This window comes from Jaculus jaculus, chromosome 1, assembly GCF_020740685.1.
Source record: "Jaculus jaculus isolate mJacJac1 chromosome 1, mJacJac1.mat.Y.cur, whole genome shotgun sequence".
NCBI classification, from domain to species: Eukaryota; Metazoa; Chordata; class Mammalia; order Rodentia; family Dipodidae; genus Jaculus; species Jaculus jaculus.
Genome location: NC_059102.1, coordinates 10,762,130 through 10,777,933, shown reverse-complemented (window position 1 = coordinate 10,777,933; position 15,804 = coordinate 10,762,130). Strand labels below are relative to the sequence as shown.

Sequence of the window (15,804 nt, the reverse complement as noted above, 5' to 3'; positions counted from 1 at the left end):
CTGGAAACACTAATAGAATTAAACAAACAACTGGGAAAGGGAACCAAATAAGTCAAGAGATAAAATTATTTTGCTAAAGTTAGAACGCAAATAAGACACTGCATTAAAAATTTTTGAACTTGTAGAAGGAGAAGAGATAGAGAATGAAGTACTAGGACTAGCTGGTGAAGGAAAATGAGAAACTTTTGGCAGTAATAGCATCGATGGGGCAGGAAGAAGGGCTGTGTGTGTTTATTGCCAGAAATCATACTTGCATCCAATTCAGTGTGTGCATGCTTAAAGATCAACAACTTCTTCTTATGAATGTACCTTGAAAGTCAAATACTTTATTTATTTTTAGTTTTTCGAGGTAGGGTCTCACTCTAGCCCAGGCTGACCTGGAATTCACTATGTAGTCTCAGGGTGGCCTTGAACTCACGGCGATCCTCCTACCTCTGCTTCCCAAGTGCTGGGATTAAAGGTGTGCGCCACCACGCCCGGCGAAAGTTAAATACTTTAACCTCAGAAATTACTCTCCCCACTATGTACAAAATTATATGATTAATGACTGTCTTCCTCCCTCCCACAAAGAAAAAAAAAATGCGGCGGGAAGAAGTTACAGCATCAGTTAAATGAAATTTTCATTAACGTTTTGAGGTGCAAACTAAGTTACCTCCTGCATTCTATTGATTAAGTACTGCTTTTCTTTCATGGAGCTAATTTCTCATCACTGAAGCAACTCCTTTGACCTTCGAATTTCTAGAAGAGTCTAGAAACAGAAAATGGAGCAAACTGAGCCTGCAGCTCTGGGTGTGGCAAGGTAAGGTAGAAGGGAAGAAAGGACTTGCAATGGCCATTTTTAAAAGACGATGTTTGAGTTTTAACACATTGAAATGTATTTTTTTTTTCCTAGTCAGTTTACCCTTTTGGCTGGACTGGTCGAGTTAACTACATATTCCCAGAGCCTCTTTCCAGGCCTGGCATGTGGGGAACCTTCAGAAAATAAGGGAAGATGAGGTGGAGAAATAAAACATAATAAAAATATGGATCCATTTTTATGAGTTAAGTGGAAATTAAGACAAAGGAAATGAGACTCTGGCTCATGGGTAGAAACCTCAGCAAAACGAGAGAGGAAAAAGGAAGGCAAACAGTGCAGTTGAGGAGGAATATTTCCTTCAGTACTTCAACTTCTGGTTCGTCTTAAGGGCGTGCGCACGCCTAGATAGAGAATAATTTGGTTCTGTAAGAGGACTATCCAAAACGGGATTCTGTGTCTGGGAGACTGAGGGTGGGGGTGCGAGGGGGATGATGCCACGAGCTGAGCTGGGAAAAAACCACATTTCCCGCCTCGTATTCAGTGGACAAGCAGGGCCGCGCCCCAGGGAAGACTACATTTCCCAGCGAGCAGCACGCAAGGGTGGGAGGGTGTGAGCGCCAGGTTGAGGCGACGACTCTTGGGAGTTGTAGTTTCCCCTCGGACAGCTCTCGAGTGTCAAGCTCACGGCCCCAGCGTGCAGAGCATAGAAGACCACGTGATCGGAAAACCCCCGCGGTTTCCCTTTGAGCCGGAACAGGATGGCGGTGTCGACCGACGCTGGCAGGTGAGCGGACCAATCAGGTGCCTAGACTAAGCCGTTGGCGTTTGAAACCAGCCAATAGCAGACCTGGTCCGGAGCTTCCTCTCCGCCTCCTCCGCACAGCCTGCGAGTGCTCCGGGGGAAGCGACGGGGTGGCGGTGAGCTGCTGGAACGTGGCTTCGGAGAAGAGTCGAGGTAGCGTTCGGGCCTGCGGCTGGCGGAATCGTCCTCCGCCGGCCCGGTTCGCTGTGTTGGTTCTCCCTTGATCTGGGGTCGAGGGGAAGGGGAGGAAGGCGGCTGGGGCGGGCGCCGAGGGTCGGGCGCGGGCGGCGCGGGCCTCTGTGCGGCCCGGGTCTGCGGCGGGCGGGACCGGGGTGGGTTCTGCGCAGGCGCAGACCCCCGCCTGGGGCGGCCTGTTCCTCCCGGGCTTGACCCTCCCCGGTGGTCACCGTGTCCAGCCTGGGTCCCTTAGGGACTCCTGACTGGACCTTTGTCCTGCAGATGACCGGGTCTAATGAGTTCAAGCTGAACCAGCCCCCCGAGGATGGCATCTCTTCGGTGAAGTTCAGCCCCAACACCTCCCAGTTCCTGCTGGTGTCTTCGTGGGACACGTCCGTGCGCCTGTACGATGTGCCCGCCAACTCCATGCGGCTCAAGTACCAGCACACGGGCGCCGTCCTGGACTGCGCCTTCTACGTAGGTGGCCTCGCTTGCTTTCTGCCCCAGCCTCCTTGCTGAGTTAGCAGCACCCCTACCGTGCACGGCTTAGGATAGTTATTTGGGCAGTTCTATAACTGTTCTGGAATTTATGCCTTGACACAGATTGAGACCCCACCCCCCCCAAAAATGTCTTTCTTTCTTTTTTTTAAATTCCATAGTGTTGGGTGAACAAACGTGGGAACCTCAATCTCCCATTTCAAGTTCAAACTTACGCAAACTTTCTGAATATAAGATAATTGTATTTGAAATTTGCAGCAAGACTAATTTAGCCACCTTGTTAAAAGGAACATTTGCAAAGGATGGTTGTTTACTTTCAGCTGCTGGTGTGACCAGGATAAAGCAGCCCTCCCTCAATTTATTCTTTGTTATTGAAAAAAAAAATTTTTTTTATTGTCTTGGTTTTATTCACTCTAGCCCAGGCTGACCTGAATCTCACTCTAGTCCATACTGGCCTCCAATTTACAGTAATCCTGCTACCTCTGCGTGCGCCACCACGCCAGGTCCTTAATTTAGTTTACTGTGACTACTCACTTGCTTTATTGGTTTATGATGACCGTAAATGTATGTTACCTTGAATCTAGCCTGAACAGTTGGCTGTAGAAATAGCACTTTTAATATGCTTTCTAAAACTCTGCAACTAAATGGTTTGAAACTTTACTTTGTAGGATCCAACACATGCCTGGAGTGGAGGATTAGACCACCAGTTGAAAATGCATGATTTGAACACTGATCAAGGTAATATTACATTTTTTTCTCAGTTTATTAGGATATGCGTGTTTATTCTTGGAAAAGTAGTGGCTGACTTGCTTAGTTACTAACGTGTTTAGATGCAAGTGAAAAGTGTTTTTTAAAACTCGAATGATGACTGAAGTTACCACAAACCATCCGTGTAGTCTTGCAAGGGTACCCCATTTTGATGCCGTCCTGGTATTTCAATGAAATGACTTAACCTTTGACCTTTACCACCTTCTTAGAAGTGGATTGACTCCAGTAGTGGTCTGTACTTCATTAGGATTTCCCAAAATCATTTGCCCTTTCAGGTTTGTCTCTTCATAAGCTAATTCACTTTAAGCTGAAAAGTACATTACGAAATAGAGCATAATAAAATATTGTGTTTATATTAATCTTCTGGTTTACCTAGCTATTGAATAGGTTTGAGTTACATTTGTAAAGAAAATTTGTGTGAGACCCAGAAATTGGAATGGAACCCAACTGCACAGAGCTTTGTGAGCATTTGTGTGTCTTAATTGGATGTATAAGCATTTGGAGATGGCAGGGTACAGAGATGTAACTACATAGAGACTGAATTGCTCAATGGGAAGGTGGATAGAGGGTTATATGTACTTATCAAAAAACTCGTCCCAGCTTGGTACAGCAGCACACACTTCACTTGGGAAGTGGAGGCAGGAGAAATAGAAGTTCAAGGCCATCCTCAGATACAAAGCAGTTCGAGACAAGCCTGGGATGTGAGACCCTGTTTTAAACAATACAAAAGTAAATGTATAATCATAGGAGGCTTTTATATGAAAGTCATTTAGGTAACACACGCATGGTAGGCAAGCACTCTTTCACTGAGCTATATCCCCAGTCTTACATTACTCATCTGTAAATCTTTAGGTCACATGGGTTTTGACATATAATAATTTAGTAGGTGTTAACTGAATGAACAAATAAAATCTTAACTACTCTGAAAACCAAGTGAAATAATCCATAGTCGTTACTCCTAGCTCTCAAAACCTGTAACTGTATCAATAAGTTTCTTCAAAGCATTGGTTTAATGTTTAAGTTGCAAAGGTACAGGAGATCAGAGTTGTGGACTTATTTGTTCATTCAACAGGTATTTCTTTTCTTTTTAAAAATATATTATTTATTTGAGAAAGAAAGATGCAGATTGACAGAGAGAGAGAGGGTGGGAGGAGGAGGGAGGGAGGGAGAGAATGGGCACATCAGGGCCTATAGCCACTGCAAATGAAATCCACATGCATATGCCAACTTGCACATCTGGCTTTATATGGATACTGGGTAATCGAACCTGGGTCCTTCGGCTTTGCTGACAAGCACCTTAACCACTAAGCAATCTCTCCTACCCCTCACCAGGTATTTCTTGAATACTTAAGTAATTAAACTTTGCTCAGAGTGGTATAGAATTAAACAAGGCTCCTTATAAAATCTAGAAGCAAGTGAGGAAGTCATTAAACATGCCACAATTTTAATGCAGTTTGAAATTCAAGGCAGCCTTGTTACATGCAGTGTAAGGTGAATAGAGAGAAATGGAAGACTTTCTAGTCAGTGAGAGATTGTTGTATATGCAGACATTTCTATGAGTTGAATGAAAGAGATGTATTACAGCTGCATGTCCTTTTAGTTTGTGTGAGTTGATGTGAGTCTGTTTAGTTGAGTTAGTAAAGCTAAGTGTTTTTTTTTCCCCCTTCCTCTATAGAAAATATTGTTGGAACCCATGATGCCCCTATCAGATGTGTTGAATACTGTCCGGAAGTGAATGTGATGGTTACTGGAAGCTGGGATCAGACAGTTAAATTATGGGATCCTAGAAGCCCTTGTAATGCCGGGACCTTCTCTCAGCCTGAAAAGGTAGGATTTTTTTAGTTCATCGGGGGTTAAGGTCCCTACAGTAATGTGTTTTGGTGTGTATTGATTACTATGCTGCTGAATTTAGAGGCTGAGCGTTGACAGTCTGTATTAGAAACCCAACTACATAGAAGTATTTCAGTGCAAAGGTAATTAACTTTTGAATTTTGGTCATCTTTTCCTGTCATTGTACTGGAGAGCATGAGCTTAAGTGAACCTGCTTCCATGCATTGTTAATGCTTTAATTCTCCGCACAGAGAAGCAACTCACTGCCTTTTCAAGAGAAGTCATTTAACAAAGACTGTTCGATTGTCTTAAGTTGGGTTTGACATGCCCAAACCTGAAAATGGGATAGAGCATCACTCATTTTCATTTGTGACTCAAGGATTCATTTGAATTGACAGTTGAGGGTGAGAGTGAGAAAGAGCTTCTATTTGCTCTGGCACTTTTACTGTTATGTGCATTTAAATATTAGCAGATAGAGTTTGAAAGCTCTTAGTAAATGGGGCCTTTTAAAACTGAAACTATGTGTATTATTCCAGCCTTTTAATCTGTGTGATAAGACTGCATTTGAGCATTCTCGCTGTATCCTCATTAGACTTTACCAGGTGGTAGGTAATTTTCAAGATTGATTGTTTCAGCAGTTTAAGGATATCCTTCACTTGAACCTGAGCCTATTTCCTCAGAGTAAATATACTATTCCGTTCCTGTTAGCCATCATTATATACAGTGGTGCATCCAAAGAGCCATTATTTTTGTGACATCATAGTCGAATCTACTTCTGGCAAGACCTTTGTTCAGAATAAAATAATTGCATTGTTTCTAGTTTTGATTTATGGTTGTGTGCAGCGTGTTAAGAACGGTGATAGATTGCTGACAGAATATCATAGAATGGACAGCCACACTGAATCAAGCTGCTTATTGGTTCAGCAAGGTTCATTATGTCACTTTTTTTAATACTTTCTTTGATAAATGTATATACCTAGTCAGTAGCATGACAGTGGTTTCTCTTGATTTATGATCAGTGGGGATAGAAAGCACTATTGAAGCTTGCTTATGTGTCACTTGTATAGTAGAGATTTAAGGTAAAATTTCTGATAACGATTGTACCATTATAAATCTCTTCTGGATTTTGTATTTTTTTAAGTTTGATACATCATACATCTTAGGTTAATTTTAATTTTGTTTCAAAGACATTTGACTTTCTGAATAAAGTTTACAATATTCCTCATTTAAATTTGAGCATTTAATATTTCAGTTTTTTAAACTTTTATTTTTTCTTTGGTTATGTTAAAGTTAGATTGTAGTGACTGCTGTTGGGCATTGCATTGTAACCTAACTTGTTTCTTTGCTGGTGACCTGTAGTTAACATACTAGTAATTTTCAGCCACATGATTTAATTATCATGGGGCCTATCTTTTTTTTTTTTTTTTATAGTGGTTCTCCTGGGTTGAAAGAAAAAGCCTTGGTTGTGGACCTGAAATCTAGATTTTAATAGAAAAAACTTTATGATCAGGAATTGGATTTGGTGCCTATAACACTATTTATAAATAAATCATTGAAATGATTTGCTTGCAGAAAATTTTGTGATTTATTGTAAAGGATAGATACTTTTAGGGAATAAAATACTTTAAAGAATTTTCACCCTAAAAATGAACAACTTCTTGAATATCAAACATGATATCTAAATATTGATAGTTGTGTTTGAGAACCTACTCAACTAATCTTTTAGGATTAGATGGACTTTGGGGGCATGATGCCATTTTCAGGAAGTAGATGATTTTAGCAAGTTTTGATGTCTCCTCTCCAAAAGGTGTACACACTGTCCGTTTCCGGAGACCGGCTGATTGTCGGCACGGCAGGCCGCAGGGTGTTGGTGTGGGACTTACGGAACATGGGCTATGTGCAGCAGCGCAGGGAGTCCAGCCTCAAGTACCAGACCCGCTGCATCCGGGCCTTTCCCAACAAGCAGGTACTGATCTTCCCACCCCTGTGGCTGGAATTCGATGTAGTCGTAACTTAGAATTTGCTGTTAGTTATATTCTCTACTATTTTTGACAACTTCATGTTAAAAGGAAATGAGTTAGCCCCATTTTAGAGAAACTGTTGATGTTCAGAGAGGTTAGTTGATGTGCACAGGACTGCCTAAGTGGTTTGAATAATGGGTTTATTTTCACTGATGCTGGTGTGGGATGCTTGGTAAGTATACAACAGCTGGAATGTTTTGCACAGGGAATTAAAGCTTGTTTGTGATATTTCCTTGTCTTTTTGTGTGTGTGTGTGAGGTAGGGTCTCACTCTACCCTAGGCTGACCTGGAATTCACTATGTAGTCTCAGGCTGTTCTCGAACTCACAGCAGTCCTGCTTATGCCTCCTGAGTGCTGGGATTAAAGGCGTGCACCACCATGTCTGGCAAATTTGGAATTTGATATTTACAGAATTTACCATTTTTGTTTTTTGCCCCTTTTCTCCCCTGAGACAATGTTGCTGTATTGCTCAGGCTGCTCTCAATCTTGTAATCCTCCTGCCTGTGCTTCCCCAGTGTTGGGATTGGGTATGTATCACCATGCCTGGCTTCCTTTTTTGAATTTTTAACCCTAGTAGAGGTGTTTTTCTCACCTGATGATAGAATTTTGACCTTTTTATTTTTAATAAACAATTCCACTGAGGTTAGGCAGTGCACTTCCTATGGTTACCTAACTTTTGAAGTGTAAGCTTGTCTCCTTCCATTGCTACTTGTTCATTAGTGAGCTCCAAAGTTGTAAAGGGGAGGCTGGCCATGGAGGTGTGCTCTTGAATGCTCGCACTTCCGGGTCTGAGGCAAGAGGATCCAGAAATTCAAGGCTAGTCTGGGCTATGCAGTGAGATCATGTCTCCAAAAACCGTTGTAAGGGGAGTTGGTTGTGTGGTTGGTTAGCTGCTATAGAAAGTTGTCAGAGGCAATGTTACTGTGACCAGGGTACATTGGGAATTGTGGATGTCCTTGAATGCCGGTGGAGTGTGAAGCACTTCAGTCAGTTCTCAGGTCTAGAACCTCTGTCAGGACATGGTAACTGCCCACTGACAACAAGGAAAATGAAGGTAGCAAGACTTAAAGGGATTTAAATATGTGATTGAAATATGCTTGCATGGCAAATTTTTTGTTTGTTTTGTTTTTTGAGGTAGGGTTTCGCTCTAACCCAGGCTGACCTGGAATTCACTATGTAGTCTCAGGGTAGCCTCGAACTCACAGTGATCTTCCTATCTCTGCCTCCCAAGTGCTGGGATTAAAGGTGTGTGCCACCACACCTGGCCCACAAAAAGTCATTTTTTTTGTATCTGTAAGATTTTTTTGTAGGGGCTGGGGAGATGGCTCAGTAGTTGAAGGTTCTTTCTTGCAAAGCATGCTGGGCCAGATTCAGATCCCCAGTATCCATGTAAAGCCAGATCCACAAAGTGTCTGAAGCTCGTTTGCAGTGACAGGAGGCTCTGGTGCACTCCTTTCTCTTTCTTTCCTTGAAAATAAGTAAATACAAATATTGAAAAAAAGAATGAGGGTTTTAATTTTTTTTTTTTTTTTTGAGGTAGGGTCTTACTCTAGCCCAGGCTGACCTGGCACTCACTCAGTAGTCCCAGGTTGGCCTTGAACTCAGCAATCATATTATCCCTTGCCCGCTGAGTGCTGGCATTAAAGGCTTGTGCCACCATGCCCAGCCTAAAGAATGAGTTTCTTAATTTTTTTTGGTAGAATTGTGCCTACTTTATAATAGAAGTTTAAAAAGAGGTTTTACTGATTTTTTTTTTTTTTTTTTTTTGTGATGTGGCTTGTGGTTAAGGGTGCCACTGTGGCAGGCAGAGTGGCCCCAATTATGTGCAAGTGCATAATGTGGCGCCACAGCTTGACCCCCACAGCCATATGCAGTTGCAGCAGGAGCCTGATTTTTTTTTCTCTATGAACACCCTTTAGGAATACCTTTTATATCTTGAAGGACTAAATTTAATATATAAAACATAAACTTCATATTCAGCATACTATCTGTTTCTTGTTCTTAGCATGTTATTTCAAGGAAAGATGAAAAAAGGTTTGAAATGGTGAACCACTTTGACTGTTTGTGAAAGTCTATGGTGGTATAAGTAGCTGTAGTAAATGCAAAAGGTGGAACAACTGAGAGTAGATTTGGTGTTCCAGTTGTGGATTATTGATGTGCCAATGAAGGAAGAAGCTGTAAAACAGAAAATATGTTTTAACTATGAGGAAAAATAAAATGGTGTTAATGCTCTTAATTTTAATTTACAGACTTGTCTAACTATGTCAGTAAAGCTTAAATAATTCATGAGAACCTGAGTGAACTTCATTTCTGAAACAGTTATCTGTTATTGGTATTTGGAAACCAGTGCCTTGTTTCTGAAGAGTGGATTTTGCCATTTTTGTCCTCTGTTTTCCTGTGGCAGGGTTATGTATTAAGCTCTATTGAGGGCCGAGTGGCAGTTGAGTACTTGGACCCGAGCCCTGAGGTGCAGAAGAAGAAGTACGCCTTCAAGTGCCACAGACTCAAAGAGAACAACATTGAGCAGATCTACCCAGTCAATGCCATTTCCTTTCACAATGTCCACAATACATTTGCCACAGGTAAAGTATGGCAGCATGCTTACCTGTACCATACATGCAAGCTTATATCCATCCCATTCATGCTTAGGCAGAATCATTTTTTAAAATTTGTGCTTGTTTGGAAAATATGAAACAAAATCCTGGTACAGTAATTCTTGGGGAAATGTAACGTCTACGACCTTAAAAACTTTGCTGCTTGTTAAGATAATATTTCTGTACCTGACACTAAGGACCATTTAAAGTATTTTGAAATGACTTTCAGGTGGTTCTGATGGCTTTGTAAATATTTGGGATCCATTTAACAAAAAGCGACTGTGCCAGTTCCACCGGTACCCCACCAGCATCGCCTCCCTAGCCTTCAGCAATGATGGGACTACGCTTGCAATAGCATCATCATATATGTATGAAATGGATGACACGGAGCATCCCGAAGATGGTATCTTCATTCGCCAAGTGACAGATGCAGAAACAAAACCCAAGTGAGTATGCTTCACCTGTATTTGAGCTTTTCTTGCATTCAACCCAGGACTTATTAATTTTTCTAAATTCATGAATAGCATTGTTGATGCCTGCTCGATATTACAGCTGGCTGTAGGGTTGGAGTTGATTTTATCTTGTTCTCCCAAGCTTTCAATATCCGTAGGTTGATAGACGTCTGATGGATAAAATTGTGCCTAGTTGTTTTGTAGAGAAGAATGTCAAACTCTCATTCTCCTTGAATAGGCTCTATTATTTGAATCTCTGGAGTTATTACTAGCTCATTGCTTCAAAATTAAGTTGAGGAATTCAAGAATAATTTATTTTAGTAAATTCTATTTAAGATATTTAAGAATTTGAACTGCCCAAAATCTTCCTCTCCACAGAGATTGTTTCTGTAATACTTACACAAAATGAATGACCTTCAGGTCTTATTGGAAATCCAGAGCAATAATCTGGCCTTGCCTAGAATAGCAAACTTCCTTAGCTGTGAGATGTTCATAGATGTCTTTGGCTGTAGGTTGTAACCATTGCCTGAGGGGGAACCACCACCTACATTTTTTGAAACCAGTGGGGCAAATACCAATTTATTACTGGGCACATATTACACAATAGAATGCCTACTCACGTGTCTTTGTCCTGTTTCCTGGCTCTGTGTTCCCAGGCCCTGGAAGGAAGTACTCATAACAATTTGTGGACTTTGTGACTGTTTGTAGGATTCTCATATTTTTTGAATTAAAATGAATATGGTACCCTTGATAAATTTGTTAGGCCCCCAAGGGGAAAAATATTAAATTTTCAGTGTCATGTTTCCAGTTACAGATTTCGAAAGTTGTAGAGTGTGAAACCTTTTGGATAGAGGGCTGTGTTTGCATTTAATCTGTCACTTTTGTATCTTGTCCTGGCTGGCCATTTTGATCTCATGCTGTTCTTTTTTTCTTTTGAACTTGTAGGTCACCATGTACTTGACAAGATTTCATTTACTTAAGTGCCATGTTGATGATAATAAAACAATTCGTACTCCCCAATGGTGGATTTATTACTATTAACAAAGAAACCAGGGAAATACTAACTTAATATTATAAGAACCTGAAAATAATGGAAATAAGTTTTTATTAATTTTTTTTAATAAACACTTTTCTTATGTGCATGAGGTGGTTTGATGGTTTGCTGTATTGAAGGTATTTGGGCAAACAACTTGAGGGCAGTGATTGTACTTTTGAGAGTCAGTTTTGACCTTGATTCTTGTTTCTGCTGTGGAGATAAATGTTTGTAAATAAATAGTTGTAATAAAAACCCTTTGCATTCTTTCTGGACTGGAAATGGTAGAGGAAAAGGCTCTTGAGCCATTGATTTCTTTTGCTGGTGATAGTTGCTAATTCGAAAGCTGCTTCAGACTGCTTCATGAGGAGGTTAATCTACAATTAAACAATATTTCCTCTTGGCTGTCCATTATTTTCTGAAGCAGATGGTTCATCATTTCCTGGGCTGTTAAACAAAGCAAGGTTGAGGTTAGACTCTTGGGAATCAGCTAGTTTTCAATCTTATTAGGGTGCAGAAGGAAAACTAATAAGAAAACCTCCTAACATCATTTTGTGACTGTAAACAATTATTTATTAGCAAACAATTGATCCCAGAAGGGCAAATTGTTTGGGTCAGTAATGAGCTGAGAAAAGACAGAGCATAGCTGTGTATTTGGAAAAATAATTGTAACGTAATTGCAGCACATTTAGACAGGCATCTATTTGGACCTGTTTCTATCTCTAAATGAATTTTTGGAAACATTAATGAGGTTTACATATTTCTCTGACATTTATGTAGTTCTCATGTCCATTTCAGTTGTCCAGCCGCTGGTGATTAAGGTTAAAAAGAAAAAAAATTATAGTAAGAATGAGATTCATTTTGATGTAATGCATTACAACAGAACATGAACTTAGCTTGGCCTATTTTAGGTAGTTAGAAGTCATGTTTTTGTGGTCAAACTTTCTATCTTATTTGCAGATGTATGTTTCTGAGTAAGACATAGACCTTTACTGAAATTTACTTTTTTTATCATTTATTTTTAAAAATTTCTTTTGCTAGTTTTTTTTGTCATTTTTTAATTATTTCATGAAAATTTCGTGTTAAGTCTGAATGAATCATTTGAAATGTATTTTCTTCATTGCAGGTCCACCTAATCCTCTGGTGAAAGCGGGTTCTCTGGGGAAAGCTTTGTTGCTTCCTACAAACACATGCTTATAACCTTTGGGGATGGTTATAGTTTTTGTGGATATGTTATTTAGTGTGGATTTCTTTGTTTTCTGTCATAAATTTGTCTGTGGACTCAAACATTTGGCTCAGGATGGGGAGTCTGTCCTTGTACAGTCTTCTGAAGAATCCCCTGTTGTCCCCGAGCAAGCCTGCTTGCTCTTGATGAGCGGCTTCTTTGTAACACATTCTACATCTGTTACGTCCCTGTCGTCTATTAATAAAGCAGAAATACAGAACTCTGAAATGTTGGATGTTTTTAAAATATTGATAATGTAATTTACTACATAAAAAGGCTTGTAAGCAAAATGCTCTTCATTAAGGGCATGTTGAGGACATTTCACCTTTAAATCTACTCTGCCTTGTATGATTATGTCTACTCTTGTATGCTGGGGATTCATTCTTGGATAAAGTGATAGGTTGGAGTTGAGCCATTTCCTTGGTGCCATCTCTGAGATCAGCAGGGCCTTTGAGCCATCTCTGCAGCTTCCCTCAGGATGGGCACAGAATCACAGCCTCTGGGTGCCTTGGTCATGATGCTCTCATGATGATGCCAGTGCCATAGTGCTTACTTGGCTGGTACATACCTGTGCCAATGAAGTGATCTGCATGTGGAGAAGCAAGAGAGGCCCGGCCCTTGGGATGGTAAATACTGTAATGGCCAGAAATTAATGGGTGGTATTGGTTCTTTAGTGTGATTATTTATAACCACTTGGTTGAGAGTAAAGCAGCATAAACTTAAATTATTAAAGATGACAAAATTAAAATGCTGTAAACCTGTTTTTTCCCCTTCCAAAGTAGGGTTTTGCTCTAGCCCAGGTTGACCTGGAATTCAAATCTCAGGGTGGCCTCAAACTCACAGTGATCCTCTTATTTCTGCCTCCCGAGTGCTGGGACTAAAGGCTTGTGCCACCATGTTCAGTTTGTACACTTTTTTTTTTTTTTTTTTGGTTTTTGGAGGTAGGGTCTCACTCTAGCCCAGGCTGACCTGGAATTCACTATGCAGTGTCAGGGTGGCCTTGAATTCACAGTGATCCTCCTACCTCTCCCAAGGGCTGGGATTAAAGGTGTGTACCACCAACACCTGACTCCTTGTCTTTGAAGCCAATGTGTCCCCCCTCTCCTGCATACTAACTACTTAACTAGCTTCTCACAACTGCCTATTTATTACTACAGCCACCTTTACCATTTCCCAGTGTAGTTATCTTGATATATATATATATATATATATATATATATATATATATATATATATATATATATATTTATTTATTTATTTAATTTTTTTGGTTTATTTTCATTTATTTATTTGAAAGTGATAGACAAAGAGGCAGAGAGAGAGAGAATATGTGCACCAGGGCCTCCAGCTACTGCAAATGACACGTGCACCCTCTTGTGTATCTGGCTAACGTGGATACTGGGGAATTGAGCCTCCAACCAGGGCCCTTAGGCTTCACAGGCAAGTGCTTAACTGCTAAGCCATCTCTCCAGCCCTACCTTGATATTTTTATTGGTTTGTCCATATACTTTTACGTATCTCTTGTTTTCTTCCTACTGCTACTGTTCCCAGGGTTTTCTGGGTAAATACTGCAGTCTTAAGTCACTTTCTTTGCTAAATCCTTCTACAATGTCTTCTAGAGCAGTGAATTTCAAATATTTTAGCTGCGATCCAAGTAATTAACATTTCGAATTGCAATCCGGAGCACAGGTCAACATAATAGGCCATTCCCTTTCTGTATGTGGTACATCTGGCATGTGCTCGTATGTTTCTGCATGTATCATATTTGGTATGTACATGTATGTCCTTTTCTTCTGACTCCTCTTGTATACCAAGTGCATTACCACTGTTATTTGTAGAAACAGCTCAGTATCTTACTGGATGTAAGAAACAAAACCAACCCTCCCTCTGTCATGCCATTGCTGAGTCTTCCAGCACTTCTCACCTCCTTTCAGTAATTTCATAGAAATCAAGATGTCAGGGGGCCACTGTTCTGGACAATGGGCCTTCCCTTTACTTGGAGTCTTGGTAAGTGGATGAGATCAGCTATCCCATGGTGTGGACAGAAGACAGTGACTTCCTATTTGTACCCTAGCTGTCACATGGATGGTGACACTTGTGAGTCCTCGGCTTCTTGCATGGGCTCTTGCTCTGTTGACTGTTCACTGCGAAGCGCTATAGGTCTACCTCTGCCTGAGGCTGGGATGTTCGTGAGTCACAGTGGGGCCATTAGTGCTGTCCATGAGGCTTAATGCACTTAGGAACATTTGCCCATAATTGTCTTGTTTCTACTGGCTGTCGAATTGTATGATGAAAGGAACAAATGTCAGGGCCCAGATTTTCGCTATAGCTCCATCCTGAATAGCGGGGTGTACGAGTAGTGGGGTGTACGAGTAGTGGGCGTGCTGCAGTACTGTAGGGTGTCACCGACCATGTGTCATGTGCCTTGAGCTGAGGCCTTGCACATGCTGGGCATTTGCTCCGCTACTGAGCTATCCCTCACTTCTCGCTCCACTCCTTTTAAGTACTGCGAATTGAACCCAGGTTGTCAGGTGTAGTAAGGCAAGTCTTCCACCACTGAGCTGCCTCCCAAGCCCTCTGCTTTTTTTTTTTTTTTTTTTTTTTTTTAGGTAGGGTCTAGCTCTAGCCCAGGATGACCTGGAATTCACTATGTAGTCTCAGGATGGCAATCCTACCTCTGCCTCCCAAGTGCTGGGATGAAAGGCATGTGCCACCATACCATGCCTGGCTCCAATATTTTTTTTCATTTTGAGATAGAATGTTTAAATTGCCCAGACTGGCCTTTTAAGTTGGGGTCCTGCCTCAGCTCTTGATTAACTGAGATTACAGGCCTGCAGCACCAGGTCTAGCTACTGTATTTTCTTTCTTTTTTCATATTTTCTTCTAAAGAATTTGGGCAGCCATTAAAAAGAATATGTATGAGAGAGAGAGAAAGGCAGATAAAGAATGGGTGTGTCAGGGCCTCTACCCACTACTAACAAACTCCAGATGCCTGTACCACCTTGTGCCTTTGGCTTTATGTACCCACATGAGTATTGAACTTGGGTTTTTGCTTTGCTGGCAGGTGCCTTAACTGCTATGACCTCTCTCCATCCCCATTTATTCTTATTGCTACAATACAGGAAGCAGTTGCTAGGGGATTACTCTGAAGTCTAAAGTCACTGAAAGCACAGGCACTGAGGCAACCTGTGTGCCAGGGAAGCTACCTGCTCGAACCTTGTGGTTAGTACTTTGGGCGAGGAGGGTACCTCACACCCGTATGCGGTGCAGCCTTTTCCATGCTGTGACCCGTCATTGCGTGGCGTTAGTGTATTGGGTCAGCCAGTCTTGGAGCTGAGCCTTTTCTTCCTTTGTAATCTGACTTTAGTGCTTAATTCCTTGCATTATTAGCCAAATTAATTTCTCATAGTTCCCCCATCTGTAATAAGATGGTAATGTTTAGCTTATAGAGGTATGAACAAGTATGTAAGGTATTTAGCAAGATGCACCAAACAGTGACTAGCAAAGCCCTGCTTTCTGGATGAAAAACAATTGGAACCAGGCTGGGAGTGTGCCTCAGTGGTAGGGTACTTGTCTTATGTGTGTGAGGCCCTGGGTTAGACCAACAC

General features: G+C 41.2%; 1 protein-coding gene across 2 annotated transcripts; it reads left to right on the top strand.

The window, feature by feature from the left end:
* The first annotated feature begins 1,650 nt into the window (after positions 1–1,650).
* Bub3 (BUB3 mitotic checkpoint protein) lies at positions 1,651–12,424 on the top strand. 2 transcript variants are annotated; one of them, XM_045141543.1, is made up of 8 exons: positions 1,651–1,751; positions 2,058–2,252; positions 2,942–3,011; positions 4,717–4,868; positions 6,679–6,837; positions 9,297–9,474; positions 9,716–9,932; positions 12,098–12,424. In XM_045141543.1, the coding sequence occupies exons 2-8, from the start codon at positions 2,058–2,060 to the stop codon at positions 12,105–12,107; spliced, it is 981 nt and encodes a 326-aa protein (XP_044997478.1). In that variant the 5' UTR covers positions 1,651–1,751; the 3' UTR covers positions 12,108–12,424. The 2 variants fall into 2 exon arrangements, with proteins under 2 accessions (XP_044997478.1, XP_004659326.1); XM_004659269.2 differs by lacking the exon at positions 12,098–12,424 and adding an exon at positions 10,884–11,800.
* Positions 12,425–15,804: the final 3,380 nt, after the last annotated feature.

What these genes read in the sequence shown, in the direction of transcription:
- Bub3 (XM_004659269.2), top strand. Translation starts at nt 2,058, where the DNA reads ATGACCGGGTCTAATGAGTTCAAGCTGAACCAGCCCCCCGAGGATGGC. An exon ending in TCCTGGACTGCGCCTTCTAC is followed by an intron (nt 2,253 to 2,941) that starts GTAGGTGGCCTC and finishes TTTACTTTGTAG; the next exon opens with GATCCAACACATGCCTGGAG. An exon ending in GGGCCTTTCCCAACAAGCAG is followed by an intron (nt 6,838 to 9,296) that starts GTACTGATCTTC and finishes TTCCTGTGGCAG; the next exon opens with GGTTATGTATTAAGCTCTAT.